The sequence below is a fragment of the Electrona antarctica genome (genome assembly GCF_951216825.1).
Source record: "Electrona antarctica genome assembly, chromosome: 7".
NCBI classification, from domain to species: Eukaryota; Metazoa; Chordata; class Actinopteri; order Myctophiformes; family Myctophidae; genus Electrona; species Electrona antarctica.
Genome location: NC_136812.1, coordinates 818,611 through 833,553, shown reverse-complemented (window position 1 = coordinate 833,553; position 14,943 = coordinate 818,611). Strand labels below are relative to the sequence as shown.

The 14,943-nt window shown below is 50.3% G+C and overlaps 1 protein-coding gene across 1 annotated transcript; it reads left to right on the top strand.

Moving 5' to 3' along the window:
* Window positions 1–769: 769 nt before the first annotated feature.
* Window positions 770–14,943, top strand: LOC306927322 (neurturin-like; the record flags this gene model as incomplete). Its single annotated transcript, XM_079507035.1, has 3 exons — window positions 770–962; window positions 12,305–12,542; window positions 14,769–14,943. The coding sequence occupies 3 exons, from the start codon at window positions 770–772 to the stop codon at window positions 14,941–14,943; spliced, it is 606 nt and encodes a 201-aa protein (XP_079363161.1).

Here is a 14,943-nt window from a genome sequence, read left to right as displayed (position 1 = left end):
ATGGCGCAAATGGCCCAGCAGATGGCGTGATGCCACTGACAGGAGATATGCTTGTGCATATCATGTCACGTCCGACCAACATTACTGTCTGTGTGACGATCCATGCTGGGACTTACTTATCCATTTGCTGTTAAAACGTTAATATAAAAGGTAAAATGCAATGACGTGACATGACAAGCATATCTCCTGTCAGTGGCATCACGCCATCTGCTGGGCCATTTGCGCCATATCTATGATTTGTCATGTCCAACTTCCTGGTCTCAACTGCGCATGTTTCTTTCCTTCCATGGAGCAACATGGCGTCGCCCTTACGGTCTTCGCGTCTTGTCCTTCTTAGACTGTCCTTGACCTCCACCAGGATGTGAAACACTGATTGGCTAATGGCTGTTAAACACTCACTGATTGGCTAATGGATGTGAAACACTCACTGATTGGCTAATGGATGTGAAACACTCACTGATTGGCTAATGGATGTTAAACACTCACTGATTGGCTAATGGATGTTAAACACTCACTGATTGGCTAATGGATGTCATTGGACATGGAGACATTGCTGATCTGCAAGCCCACAATGCATTGCAGAGCGGAACGTTGTGGGCTTGTAAATCAGTTCCTTATTCGCCTTTGGGTTTACGGTGAAAAATGGCATTCATAAAATGATGTCGTCCTCTCCTGTGTGCGTGTGTGCGTGTGTGCGTGTGTGTGTGTGTGTGTGTGTGTGTGTGTGTGTGTGTGTGTGGGGGGGGGGGGGGGGGGGGGGGGTCAGGTGATGCTGTGGGTCGTGGTCAGTCTGGTGACCTCTCTAGATGGGGCAGTGTCTCCAGACGAGGACAAACAGGAAGTGATGTCTCCTCCTCTGCCCGGACACAGGAAGTCCTCTGAGGGACACAGGAAGTCCTCTGAGGGACACAGACTGCAGGGACCAATCAGCAGCATCGTGGCGTCCAGACCAGTTGGCTATGGTGAGCATTCCTCTACACTGGTCCATTTGGTCCGTCCGTCCGTCCGTCCGTCCGTCCGTCCGTCCGTCCGTCCGTCCGTCCATCATCCATCCATCATCTTCAACCGCTTATCCGTAGTCGGGTCGCGGGGGCAACGCGAAGACTTGCAACACACACTGACAATTGGAACCAAACGGGTTCCATTTGTACACTTTAAATTAACATTGATTTTACATTATAAATTGGGGGTCCCAGAGATAGAAATGCCATTAAATGGGCATCCGTAGACTAATGCATGTCAAACTGAGGGTCCTTGCAATTTACAATTTAGGCATAATTTAGCAGACACTCTTAATCCAGAGCGACATTAAGCAAGAACAAAAAAGCATGGGAATACATCACATATATAAAAAGTATTTATCGTATTTATCATGAAACATGCGTAAGCGTATATAATGAAACTATACATATAAACTATACTATATACTATACTATGCTATACATATGTACTATGACATGCTATGACTACATACTGTAACGGCAATCCTTCCCTTCCAATGTATATTTGCACGTTACTTCACAGGTGATGGGAGTGATCCTACGCAGAGTACTAACAGAAACATAACAGATGGATGTCCAGTCTTAGGTCCAGTTTTGGTGTATTTATTGAGCAGAAGTGAGCAGTTGAAATCATGAACATGAACATACCAGTGATGTTATTGTTGAAGTTTGTCTGTCTCTGTTCTGTTGCTGCTGGTAAGAAACAGTGTGCTCCCACCATTCCCTGTGTCCTGTGTCCTATCTGATCTGATTAGTGCACCTGAGTGACCCTCTAAATACACACCCAGTGCTGTCAAATCTAAAGCCTGCCACCAAGTGTTCAAAAATAATATGCCAACCTAACCAATAATATAGCACCATCATAATGGCTCCTACACATACAATGCAATTATAGTGCTGTCTACATGACATGCTATAAGTCTGTATCAAATGCTATCTAAGTCTACAGAAGTGCTATCTAAGGGGGTAGGGTAAGTGCTATGGGCCATGATGGAGTCTGAAAAGGTGGGTTTTCAGACTACGGCGGAAGATTGGGAGTGATGCTGCAGTTCTGACTGCAACGGGAAGTGCATTCCACAGTTTTGGAGGCAGAAGGGAGAAGAGTTTGGGACGTGTGGAGCGTTGTCCCGGCGTTTTTAGTGAGGGTACTTCCAGCTTCCCTGCGTTGGCTGATCTGAGTGCGCGGGAGGGTTTGTAGGGTTCAATCATACTTGCAAGATATGGGGGAGCCATACCTTTGGTTGCTTTGAATGCCAGCATCAGAGTTTTGTATTCTGTGCGGGCAACGACCGGGAGCCAGTGGAGGGAGCGGAGTAGGGGGGAGACATGAGAGAATTTTGTCTGGTTGAAGACCAAGCGAGCTGCGGCATTTTGGATCAGTTGGAGAGGTTTAAGTGCACATGCCGGTAGGCCAGTGAGGAGGGAGTTACAATAGTCGAGTTTTGACAAGACTGTTGTCTGGATTAGGAGCTGGGCTGATTCCTGGGTGAGGAACGGTCTAATTTGCTGTATGTTATAGAGTGTGAACCTACAGGATCGAGTGACAGCTGTGATGTGAGTTTTGAACGAGAGCTGACTGTCCAGGACAACACCAAGATTCCTGGCTGTTGGGACAGACATTACCAGGGCGTTGTCTACGGAAATAGTTAGCTCCCGCATAGGGCAGGACTTAGCTGGGAAGAAGAGAAGCTCAGTCTTGTCTGGGTTCAGCTTGAGGTGGTTGGAGGACATCCACTGAGAGATGTCAGCCAGGCATGCAGTGATGCGCTCTTCCACCTGAGTGGCAGAGGGGGGGAAGGATAGAAACAGTTGTGTGTCATCGGCGTAGCAGTGATATGATATATTGTGAGCAGATATGATAGTGCCAAGGGATTTAGTGTACAGTGAGAAAAGGAGGGGACCAAGTACAGATCCCTGTGGGACCCCAGTTTGGAGGGTTCGGGGGGATGATAGCAGACCTTTCCAGGAAACCTGGTAGGTCCGGTCGGTGAGGTAGGAGGAGAACCACTTTAGTGCCGTCCCACCGATGCCTAGATCCGCTAGGGTGTCTAGGAGCAGCTGGTGGTTCACTGTGTCAAATGCTGCTGATAGGTCTAGGAGAATCAGGACTGCAGAGTGGGAAGCAGCCTGGGCAGCATGTAGTGCTTCTGTGACTGCCAGCAGGGCAGTTTCTGTGGAGTGGGCCTTTTTGAATCCGGACTGGTTGGGATCCTGCAGGTTGTTTTGTGAGAGATGGAGAGAGAGCTGGTTGGAGACAACACGTTCAATGCTTTTAGAAAGAAATGAAAGGAGTGATACCGGTCTGTAGTTCTTGACATCTGAGGGGTCAAGGGTTGGTTTCTTGAGGAGTGGTGTTACTCTGGCTGACTTGAGGGCAGATGGGACACAGCCTGAGGTTACTGAGGTGTTGATGGTGGACGTGATGAAGGGGAGCAGATCAGGTGCGATGGTCTGGAAGATTGGAGACGGGACAGGGTCGAGAGGACAGGTGGTGGGTCTAGTGGATGTCACTAGTTGTAGAACCTCGTCTGGGGAATGAGGAGAGAAGGAGGACATGCATGGTATGTTGGGGTTAGTGTTGGTTGAGTCAGATGCCACTTTATGGGGGAGGGGGGGAAAGGAGCTGCTGATATCATCAACCTTCTTCTCGAAGTAGTTGACAAAAACATCAGCAGTGAGGGATGAAGGGCAGTGTTGGTCGAATGCAGATGAGATAGAGGAGAGGAAGGATGAGGTTGCAGTCCTTGGAATTAAACGGGTTGAGAATCGTAATAAAAATCTTCTCTTATAGGGGTCTAATAAATAAAAGTGGATTTAGGGGTCCTTGACATGAAAAGGTTTGGGAGGGAACCTCTTGCTCTAAGCTGCTGTTGCATGGAGGTAGCATTACTACTGGCTTCATGGAATGTTCTCTTCATGGAGGTAGCATTACTACTGGCTTCATGGAATGTTCTCTTCATGGAGGTAGCATTACTACTGGCTTCATGGAATGTTCTCTTCATGGAGGTAGCATTACTACTGGCTTCATGGAATGTTCTCTTCATGCCAGATCTATTTTGGAAGTGAACGAGAGCTCTCTGTCTTCAGCGCCGTTTAAAACTTGGAAGGCCTTCCTTCCATGTTTTGGAATAGTTGTATAATTGCATGAAATGACTTTAATCTCTGACTCTGCTGGCTTGTTTTAACACGGCTGGCTGAGATGACACGCACGCACGCACGCACGCACGCACGCACGCACGCACGCACACACACACACACACACACACAGGAACGGCCCAGAGAATATTTCTACATGCCTTCATCTTTCTGAGTCTGGATTATAAGTGTGTATCACGCACACACACACACACACACACACACACACACACACACACACACACACACACACACACACACACACACACACACACACACCAGACGTGACGTGACCAGACACCCGACACACACACGCAGACACACACAACCCATTCCCCAAAACAACAACAACATATTTCATGGCTGTTTGAACTTGACTGGCGTTTAGACTAGTAGTGTTATGATATTTATAGAAAAGGTGTTGAAACGCTGTCAGCAACATGTACACATAATGGTGATTGTGACGTCCACGTCAAATAAATAAACATAATTAATAGAGATGTCCCGATACTGTATCGGTATCGGAAAAGTATCAGATCGGCTCTTATTTGTCATATTGGGTCGTATCGCACTGCGCAAAAAGCATGGAATACGGATGTGTATATTACAGGAAACTCCCGTTAAACTTTACAACAAACTCCCGAATTGTACCATCACACCTGTATATTACCGTATATTAACTGTATATGCTGCTAAACTTGAGGTTTACGGGCAAAATACAGTGCCCATAATTGCCCGTTAACTCCTGTTTTTACACAGTGTCGGTATTGGTGAATATGCCAGTCTAACCACTAGCCAGCGATCCCACACAGGGGTAAGGGGTCGACACTATGCCAGTCTAACCACTATCCAGTGATCCCACACAGGGGTAAGGGGTCGACACTATGCCAGTCTAAACAGTGATCCCACACAGGGGTAATATAAGGGGTTGACACTATGCCAGTCTAACCAGCGATCCCACACAGGGGTAAGGGGTTGACACTATGCCAGTCTAACCAGCGATCCCACACAGGTGTAAGGGGTCGACACTATGCCAGTCTAACCAGTGATCCCACACAGGGGTAAGGGGTCGACACTATGCCAGTCTAACCAGCGATCCCACACAGGGGTAAGGGGTCGACACTATGCCAGTCTAACCAGCGATCCCACACAGGGGTAAGGGGTCGACACTATGCCAGTCTAACCAGCGATCGCACACAGGGGTAAGGGGTCGACACTATGCCAGTCTAACCAGCGATCCCACACAGGGGTAAGGGGTTGACACTATGCCAGTCTAACCAGCGATCCCACACAGGGGTAAGGGGTCGACACTATGCCAGTCTAACCAGTGATCCCACACAGGGGTAAGGGGTTGACACTATGCCAGTCTAACCAGCGATCCCACACAGGGGTAAGGGGTCGACACTATGCCAGTCTAACCAGCGATCCCACACAGGGGTAAGGGGTCGACACTATGCCAGTCTAACCAGCGATCCCACACAGGGGTAAGGAGTTGACACTATGCCAGTCTAACCAGCGATCCCACACAGGGGTAAGGGGTCGACACTATGCCAGTCTAACCAGCGATCCCACACAGGGGTAAGGGGTCGACACTATGCCAGTCTAACCAGCGATCCCACACAGGGGTAAGGGGTCGACACTATGCCAGTCTAACCAGCGATCGCACACAGGGGTAATATAAGGGGTTGACACTATGCCAGTCTAACCAGCGATCCCACACAGGGGTAAGGGGTCGACACTATGCCAGTCTAACCAGCGATCCCACACAGGGGTAATATAAGGGGTTGACACTATGGCAGGTAAATAAATGTTGGGGAATGTGGAGTTTGCTTTGGAGTGCACATTTGAGTGAGGAGTCTGCTATAAATACAACACGAGATATATAGCTAGATAGCGATAAACACAACACCAGATATATAGCTAGATAGCTATAAACACAACACGAGATATATAGCTAGATAGCTATAAACACAACACCAGATATATAGCTAGATAGCTATAAACACAACACGAGATATATAGCTAGATAGCTATAAACACAACACCAGATATATAGCTAGATAGCTATAAACACAACACCAGATATATAGCTAGATAGCTATAAACACAACACCAGATATATAGCTAGATAGCTATAAACACTATTCCCGGTCGGTGGACTTCAAAATAAGATCTTTTTTCTTTTTGTATTATTATAAATATTATTCTCTGGTATCGGTATCGGCTAACACAGAAATTGTGGTATCAGGAAAAAAGTGTATATTGGGACATCCCCAATAACTAATATAACATGGTCGATGTGATTGTGATTCCATGTCAAATAAATAAACATAATTAATTAATATAACATGGTGCAATGTGATTGTGACGTCCATGTCAAATACATGAACATGTCGTGGAGTAGAATGGAAAGTATTGGGTTAAAAATAATCAGGTTCCAGTGAGTGAGTTCACTTTGCAGCTGATAAGCATTGGAACATCACACCCCAACGCACGCACGCACGCACGCACGCACGCACGCACGCACGCACGCACGCACGCACGCACGCACGCACGCACGCACGCACGCACGCACGCACGCACGCACGCACGCACGCACGCACGCACACACACACACACACACACACACACACACACACACACACACACACACACACACACACACACACACACACACACACACACACACACACGGCTAGTTGGAGGGGTCTAGCTGAATCATTAGAGAGTTCTGTTGGTAAACTCCTCCTCTGTTGTTGACGGATTCCTGTGAGGATAGAAACACTCTCAGAGATACCAGAACCAGGAGATAAATATGTACTTTCAAAACAATAAAAACAGGCTTTACTTTAAGCTCTGGGGATTGTGCCTCACGAGACAGGACCTGCAGCCTCCTCAAATGAACACAGGACCTGCAGGACAGGACCTGCAGCCTGGACAGGACCTGCAGCCTCCTCAAATGAACACAGGACCTGCAGGACAGGACCTGCAGCCTGGACAGGACCTGCAGCCTCCTCAAATGAACACAGGACCTGCAGGACAGGACCTGCAGCCTGGACAGGACCTGCAGCCTCCTCAAATGAACACAGGACCTGCAGGACAGGACCTGCAGCCTGGACAGGACCTGCAGCCTCCTCAAATGAACACAGGACCTGCAGGACAGGACCTGCAGCCTGGACAGGACCTGCAGCCTCCTCAAATGAACACAGAACCTGCAGGACAGGACCTGCAGCCTGGACAGGACCTGCAGCCTCCTCAAATGAACACAGAACCTGCAGGACAGGACCTGCAGCCTGGACAGGACCTGCAGCCTCCTCAAATGAACACAGGACCTGCAGGACAGGACCTGCAGCCTGGACAGGACCTGCAGCCTCCTCAAATGAACACAGAACCTGCAGGACAGGACCTGCAGCCTGGACAGGACCTGCAGCCTCCTCAAATTAACACAGGACCTGCAGGACAGGACCTGCAGCCTGGACAGGACCTGCAGCCTCCTCAAATGAACACAGGACCTGCAGCCTCCTCAAATGAACACAGGACCTGCAGCCTCCTCAAATGAACACAGGACCTGCAGGACAGGACCTGCAGCCTGGACAGGACCTGCAGCCTCCTCAAATGAACACAGGACCTGCAGGACAGGACCTGCAGCCTGGACAGGACCTGCAGCCTCCTCAAATGAACACAGGACCTGCAGCCTCCTCAAATGAACACAGGACCTGCAGGACAGGACCTGCAGCCTGGACAGGACCTGCAGCCTCCTCAAATGAACACAGGACCTGCAGAGATACTCTCAGAGATACCAGAACCAGGAGATAAATATGTACTTTCAAAACAATAAAAACAGGCTTTACTTTAAGCTCTGGGGATTGTGCCTCACGAGACAGGACCTGCAGCCTCCTCAAATGAACACAGGACCTGCAGGACAGGACCTGCAGCCTGGACAGGACCTGCAGCCTCCTCAAATGAACACAGGACCTGCAGGACAGGACCTGCAGCCTGGACAGGACCTGCAGCCTCCTCAAATGAACACAGGACCTGCAGGACAGGACCTGCAGCCTGGACAGGACCTGCAGCCTCCTCAAATGAACACAGGACCTGCAGGACAGGACCTGCAGCCTGGACAGGACCTGCAGCCTCCTCAAATGAACACAGGACCTGCAGGACAGGACCTGCAGCCTGGACAGGACCTGCAGCCTCCTCAAATGAACACAGAACCTGCAGGACAGGACCTGCAGCCTGGACAGGACCTGCAGCCTCCTCAAATGAACACAGAACCTGCAGGACAGGACCTGCAGCCTGGACAGGACCTGCAGCCTCCTCAAATGAACACAGGACCTGCAGGACAGGACCTGCAGCCTGGACAGGACCTGCAGCCTCCTCAAATGAACACAGAACCTGCAGGACAGGACCTGCAGCCTGGACAGGACCTGCAGCCTCCTCAAATTAACACAGGACCTGCAGGACAGGACCTGCAGCCTGGACAGGACCTGCAGCCTCCTCAAATGAACACAGGACCTGCAGCCTCCTCAAATGAACACAGGACCTGCAGCCTCCTCAAATGAACACAGGACCTGCAGGACAGGACCTGCAGCCTGGACAGGACCTGCAGCCTCCTCAAATGAACACAGGACCTGCAGGACAGGACCTGCAGCCTGGACAGGACCTGCAGCCTCCTCAAATGAACACAGGACCTGCAGCCTCCTCAAATGAACACAGGACCTGCAGGACAGGACCTGCAGCCTGGACAGGACCTGCAGCCTCCTCAAATGAACACAGGACCTGCAGGACAGGACCTGCAGCCTCCTCAAATGAACACAGGACCTGCAGGACAGGACCTGCAGCCTGGACAGGACCTGCAGCCTCCTCAAATGAACACAGGACCTGCAGGACAGGACCTGCAGCCTGGACAGGACCTGCAGCCTCCTCAAATGAACACAGGACCTGCAGGACAGGACCTGCAGCCTGGACAGGACCTGCAGCCTCCTCAAATGAACACAGGACCTGCAGGACAGGACCTGCAGCCTGGACAGGACCTGCAGCCTCCTCAAATGAACACAGAACCTGCAGGACAGGACCTGCAGCCTGGACAGGACCTGCAGCCTCCTCAAATGAACACAGGACCTGCAGGACAGGACCTGCAGCCTGGACAGGACCTGCAGCCTCCTCAAATGAACACAGGACCTGCAGGACAGGACCTGCAGCCTGGACAGGACCTGCAGCCTCCTCAAATGAACACAGGACCTGCAGGACAGGACCTGCAGCCTGGACAGGACCTGCAGCCTCCTCAAATGAACACAGGACCTGCAGGACAGGACCTGCAGCCTGGACAGGACCTGCAGCCTCCTCAAATGAACACAGGACCTGCAGCCTCCTCAAATGAACACAGGACCTGCAGGACAGGACCTGCAGCCTGGACAGGACCTGCAGCCTCCTCAAATGAACACAGGACCTGCAGGACAGGACCTGCAGCCTCCTCAAATGAACACAGGACCTGCAGGACAGGACCTGCAGCCTGGACAGGACCTGCAGCCTCCTCAAATGAACACAGGACCTGCAGGACAGGACCTGCAGCCTGGACAGGACCTGCAGCCTCCTCAAATGAACACAGGACCTGCAGGACAGGACCTGCAGCCTGGACAGGACCTGCAGCCTCCTCAAATGAACACAGGACCTGCAGGACAGGACCTGCAGCCTGGACAGGACCTGCAGCCTCCTCAAATGAACACAGAACCTGCAGGACAGGACCTGCAGCCTGGACAGGACCTGCAGCCTCCTCAAATGAACACAGGACCTGCAGGACAGGACCTGCAGCCTGGACAGGACCTGCAGCCTCCTCAAATGAACACAGGACCTGCAGGACAGGACCTGCAGCCTGGACAGGACCTGCAGCCTCCTCAAATGAACACAGGACCTGCAGGACAGGACCTGCAGCCTGGACAGGACCTGCAGCCTCCTCAAATGAACACAGGACCTGCAGGACAGGACCTGCAGCCTGGACAGGACCTGCAGCCTCCTCAAATGAACACAGATCTAGTGTTGTATCCTGTAACCTGCCCTTTTTTTCTTCTTTCTAATTATTTATTCGGCCCACATTGTTTTGTTTATTGGCATGATTTGTCACCTGCCGAGCTGTCTTAGTCCTGATAGGCTAGTTGACACCTCACCTGCCGAGCTGTCTTAGTTCCTGATAGGCTAGTTGACACCTCACCTGCCGAGCTGTCTTAGTCCTGATAGGCTAGTTGACACCTCACCTGCCAAGCTGTCTTTGTCCTGATAGGCTAGTTGACACCTCACCTGCCGAGCTGTCTTTGTCCTGATAGGCTTACAGGTCTTCATAAATACTTTCTGAAACGTCTATGGGAAAAAAAATGAATGTGGAATAATCCGTTGGATAAGTCCCACCCCCGTTCTGGGCCAATACCTCGTTAGCGACGGTTACTAAGTATCCTGGTCAAGCTTTCAATGCTGGTCAAAATGGTTAACCCATTTAGGCCTGACGTCGAAATAAGAAAAACGTTCGCTCTGCAAGAATATATATTGAAAGATTTGTGCCGCATTTTTACGATTTTTCAAAAATAGCAGACCTACAAGCTCGAGTGGCGCGCTATGAGCTTGTAAATCTGCTATTTTTCAATAGCTAAAGTACAACATAATGCTTAGTTAAAACACCAAAAGGGGTTCCCGCCCAGAATGGGTTGAACAGTGTTTTTCTGTAGCATGTGTGGACCTCAGAACGAGGGTTTGTTTTCTTACCTTGTTATGATCAAACTAGTCTATTCCATGAATTATTTCTCTCCGTTGTGCAGTTTAATAGTAAATATTAGAAATAAAAACATCTCTCATAGACTTCCTTTGTAACAGGAAACAGCTCTCATAGACTTCCATTGTAACAGGAAACAGCTCTCATTGACTTCCATTGTAACAGGAAACAGCTCTCATTGACTTCCTTTGTAACAGGAAACAGCTCTCATTGACTTCCATTGTAACAGGAAACAGCTCTCATTGACTTCCTTTGTAACAGGAAACAGCTCTCATTGACTTCCATTGTAACAGGAAACAGCTCTCATTGACTTCCATTGTAACAGGAAACAGCTCTCATTGACTTCCATTGTAACAGGAAACAGCTCTCATTGACTTCCTTTGTAACAGGAAACAGCTCTCATAGACTTCCTTTGTAACAGGAAACAGCTCTCATAGACTTCCTTTGTAACAGGAAACAGCTCTCATAGACTTCCTTTGTAACAGGAAACAGCTCTCATAGACTTCCATTGTAACAGGAAACAGCTCTCATAGACTTCCTTTGTAACAGGAAACAGCTCTCATAGACTTCCATTGTAACAGGAAACAGCTCTCATTGACTTCCTTTGTAACAGGAAACAGCTCTCATTGACTTCCATTGTAACAGGAAACAGCTCTCATTGACTTCCATTGTAACAGGAAACAGCTCTCATTGACTTCCATTGTAACAGGAAACAGCTCTCATTGACTTCCATTGTAACAGGAAACAGCTCTCATTGACTTCCTTTGTAACAGGAAACAGCTCTCATTGACTTCCATTGTAACAGGAAACAGCTCTCAAAGTCACTCTTTTAGCACACAAGCGAACACAACAAAAGCTGATTCTGACCGTTTATGACATCAGGAAAACTCATGCGGTTTTTTTTTTAATAAAAAAATGTCAACGTTTTGACTAGTTTGTGTATAAAGAAGATCCGATAGGTATGCCTAGTAGAAAAACGATCTGATTTGTCCAAATCTGTACACCCACTCCTGAAGCGTATTATTGGAATGCCGTTGGATGTAAACAAACGTATTTGATCTCGTCCGGCTGCGGCCGGGTGCATCTCAAACAGCTCTTCTGCGAGGCTGCGGCCGGGTGCATCTCAAACAGCTCGTCTGCGAGGCTGCGGCCGGGTGCATCTCAAACAGCTCGTCTGCGAGGCTGCGGCCGGGTGCATCTCAAACAGCGTGGAGACTTGTTACCAACGAAACCTCGCAAGACGTCACTGTGAGAGTTGGGGACACCGCAGAACCGCTTCACTGTATATCTCCAACCAAAATAGTGACTGAAAATATAATAATGAAGATGAAAATGCGTGTGTGTGTGCGTGTGTGTGTGCGTTGCGTGCGTGTGTGCGTTGCGTGCGTGCGTGTCTTCTCTTCTGCAGACTTGGAGGAGGATGCGCGGCGTGGCAGGTGGAGTGAGGGCGCCCCCTACAGAGCGAGCAGGAAGCAGCAGCGTCGGCGGTCCAAACAGCCTCAGAGCACAGCAGACTGTCGTCTCCACAGGAAAGAGATCCGCGTCCGAGACCTCGGCCTCGGGTACGACTCCGACGAGATCGTCCTCTTCAAGTACTGCGTGGGGACGTGTCACAGCGCCCGCACGAACTACGACCTGGCCCTCAGGTACGTGTCACAGTGAACTACCACCTGGCCCTCAGGTACTTGTCACAGTGAACTACGACCTGGCCCTCAGGTACCTGTCACAGTGAACTACGACCTGGCCCTCAGGTACCTGTCACAGTGAACTACGACCTGGCCCTCAGGTACGTGTCACAGTGAACTACCACCTGGCCCTCAGGTACCTGTCACAGTGAACTACGACCTAACCCTCAGGTACCTGTCACAGTGAACTACGACCTGGCCCTCAGGTACGTGTCACAGTGAACTACGACCTGGCCCTCAGGTACCTGTCACAGTGAACTATGACCTGGCCCTCAGGTACCTGTCACAGTGAACTACCACCTGGCCCTCAGGTACCTGTCACAGTGAACTACCACCTGGCCCTCAGGTACCTGTCACAGTGAACTACCACCTGGCCCTCAGGTACCTGTCACAGTGAACTACGACCTAACCCTCAGGTACCTGTCACAGTGAACTACGACCTAACCCTCAGGTACCTGTCACAGTGAACTACGACCTGGCCCTCAGGTACCTGTCACAGTGAACTACCACCTGGCCCTCAGGTACCTGTCACAGTGAACTACGACCTGGCCCTCAGGTACGTGTCACAGTGAACTACGACCTGGCCCTCAGGTACCTGTCACAGTGAACTACCACCTGGCCCTCAGGTACCTGTCACAGTGAACTACGACCTGGCCCTCAGGTACCTGTCACAGTGAACTACCACCTGGCCCTCAGGTACCTGTCACAGTGAACTACCACCTGGCCCTCAGGTACCTGTCACAGTGAACTACCACCTAACCCTCAGGTACCTGTCACAGTGAACTACCACCTGGCCCTCAGGTACGTGTCACAGTGAACTACCACCTGGCCCTCAGGTACCTGTCACAGTGAACTACCACCTGGCCCTCAGGTACCTGTCACAGTGAACTACCACCTAACCCTCAGGTACCTGTCACAGTGAACTACCACCTGGCCCTCAGGTACCTGTCACAGTGAACTACCACCTAACCCTCAGGTACCTGTCACAGTGAACTACCACCTGGCCCTCAGGTACCTGTCACAGTGAACTACGACCTGGCCCTCAGGTACGTGTCACAGTGAACTACCACCTGGCCCTCAGGTACCTGTCACAGTGAACTACGACCTAACCCTCAGGTACGTGTCACAGTGAACTACCACCTGGCCCTCAGGTACCTGTCACAGTGAACTACCACCTGGCCCTCAGGTACCTGTCACAGTGAACTACCACCTGGCCCTCAGGTACCTGTCACAGTGAACTACCACCTGGCCCTCAGGTACCTGTCACAGTGAACTACCACCTGGCCCTCAGGTACCTGTCACAGTGAACTACCACCTGGCCCTCAGGTACCTGTCACAGTGAACTACCACCTGGCCATCAGGTACCTGTCACAGTGAACTACGACCTGGCCCTCAGGTACCTGTCACAGTGAACTACCACCTGGCCCTCAGGTACCTGTCACAGTGAACTACCACCTGGCCCTCAGGTACCTGTCACAGTGAACTACCACCTGGCCCTCAGGTACCTGTCACAGTGAACTACCACCTGGCCCTCAGGTACCTGTCACAGTGAACTACCACCTGGCCCTGGGAGGAAACCTCATAACTCCATTTTTGAGGTTTTAGATCTCTTTTGCATAAATCAGTGCTATTGATCACCCTTTACGTCTGTGTGTTGTTATGATGCTACTAAACACCCTTTACGTCTGTGTGTTGTTATGATGCTACTGAACACCCTTTACGTCTGTGTGTTGTTATGATGCTACTGAACACCCTTTATGTCTGTGTGTTGTTTCGAAAATATTGAACCAATGGAAAGTAGTAAAAAACGCTTTGGAGAAAACCTCTTAACTCCATTGGACCCTCAAAATGTCTGCTATAAAGCAGCTAACTCTACCACCTCTCTCCCTCTCAAACTGTCTGCTATAAAGCAGCTAACTCCACCACCTCTCCCCCGCTCAAACTGTCTGCTATAAAGCAGCTAACTCCACCACCTCTCTCCCTCTCATGGAAGTAATTGACAATATAAAAAGTTACAACACTAACTTTGATGAGGCTGTATTGATTTGTTTTAAAAATATAAGGTTTTCATTTCCTGAAAATTTTACATTTTGGAGTTATGAGGTTTCCTCCCGACAGCAGAGATTAAAACTAAAGAAAAAGCTAAGAACACTAACCCATGCGTCCCCCTCCTCTCTCTCTCTCCAGGGCTCTAATGGGTAACAGCAGTGTGTCGTTGGGGGCGGACCCTCGTGGCGCCGCGCTGAGCGACCACCCGTGCTGCCGGCCCACCCGCTACGAGACCGTCAGCTTCATGGACGCCCAGACGGCCTGGCACACCATCAGGTCGCTGTCGGCTGCCAACTGCAGCTGTGTGGGGTGA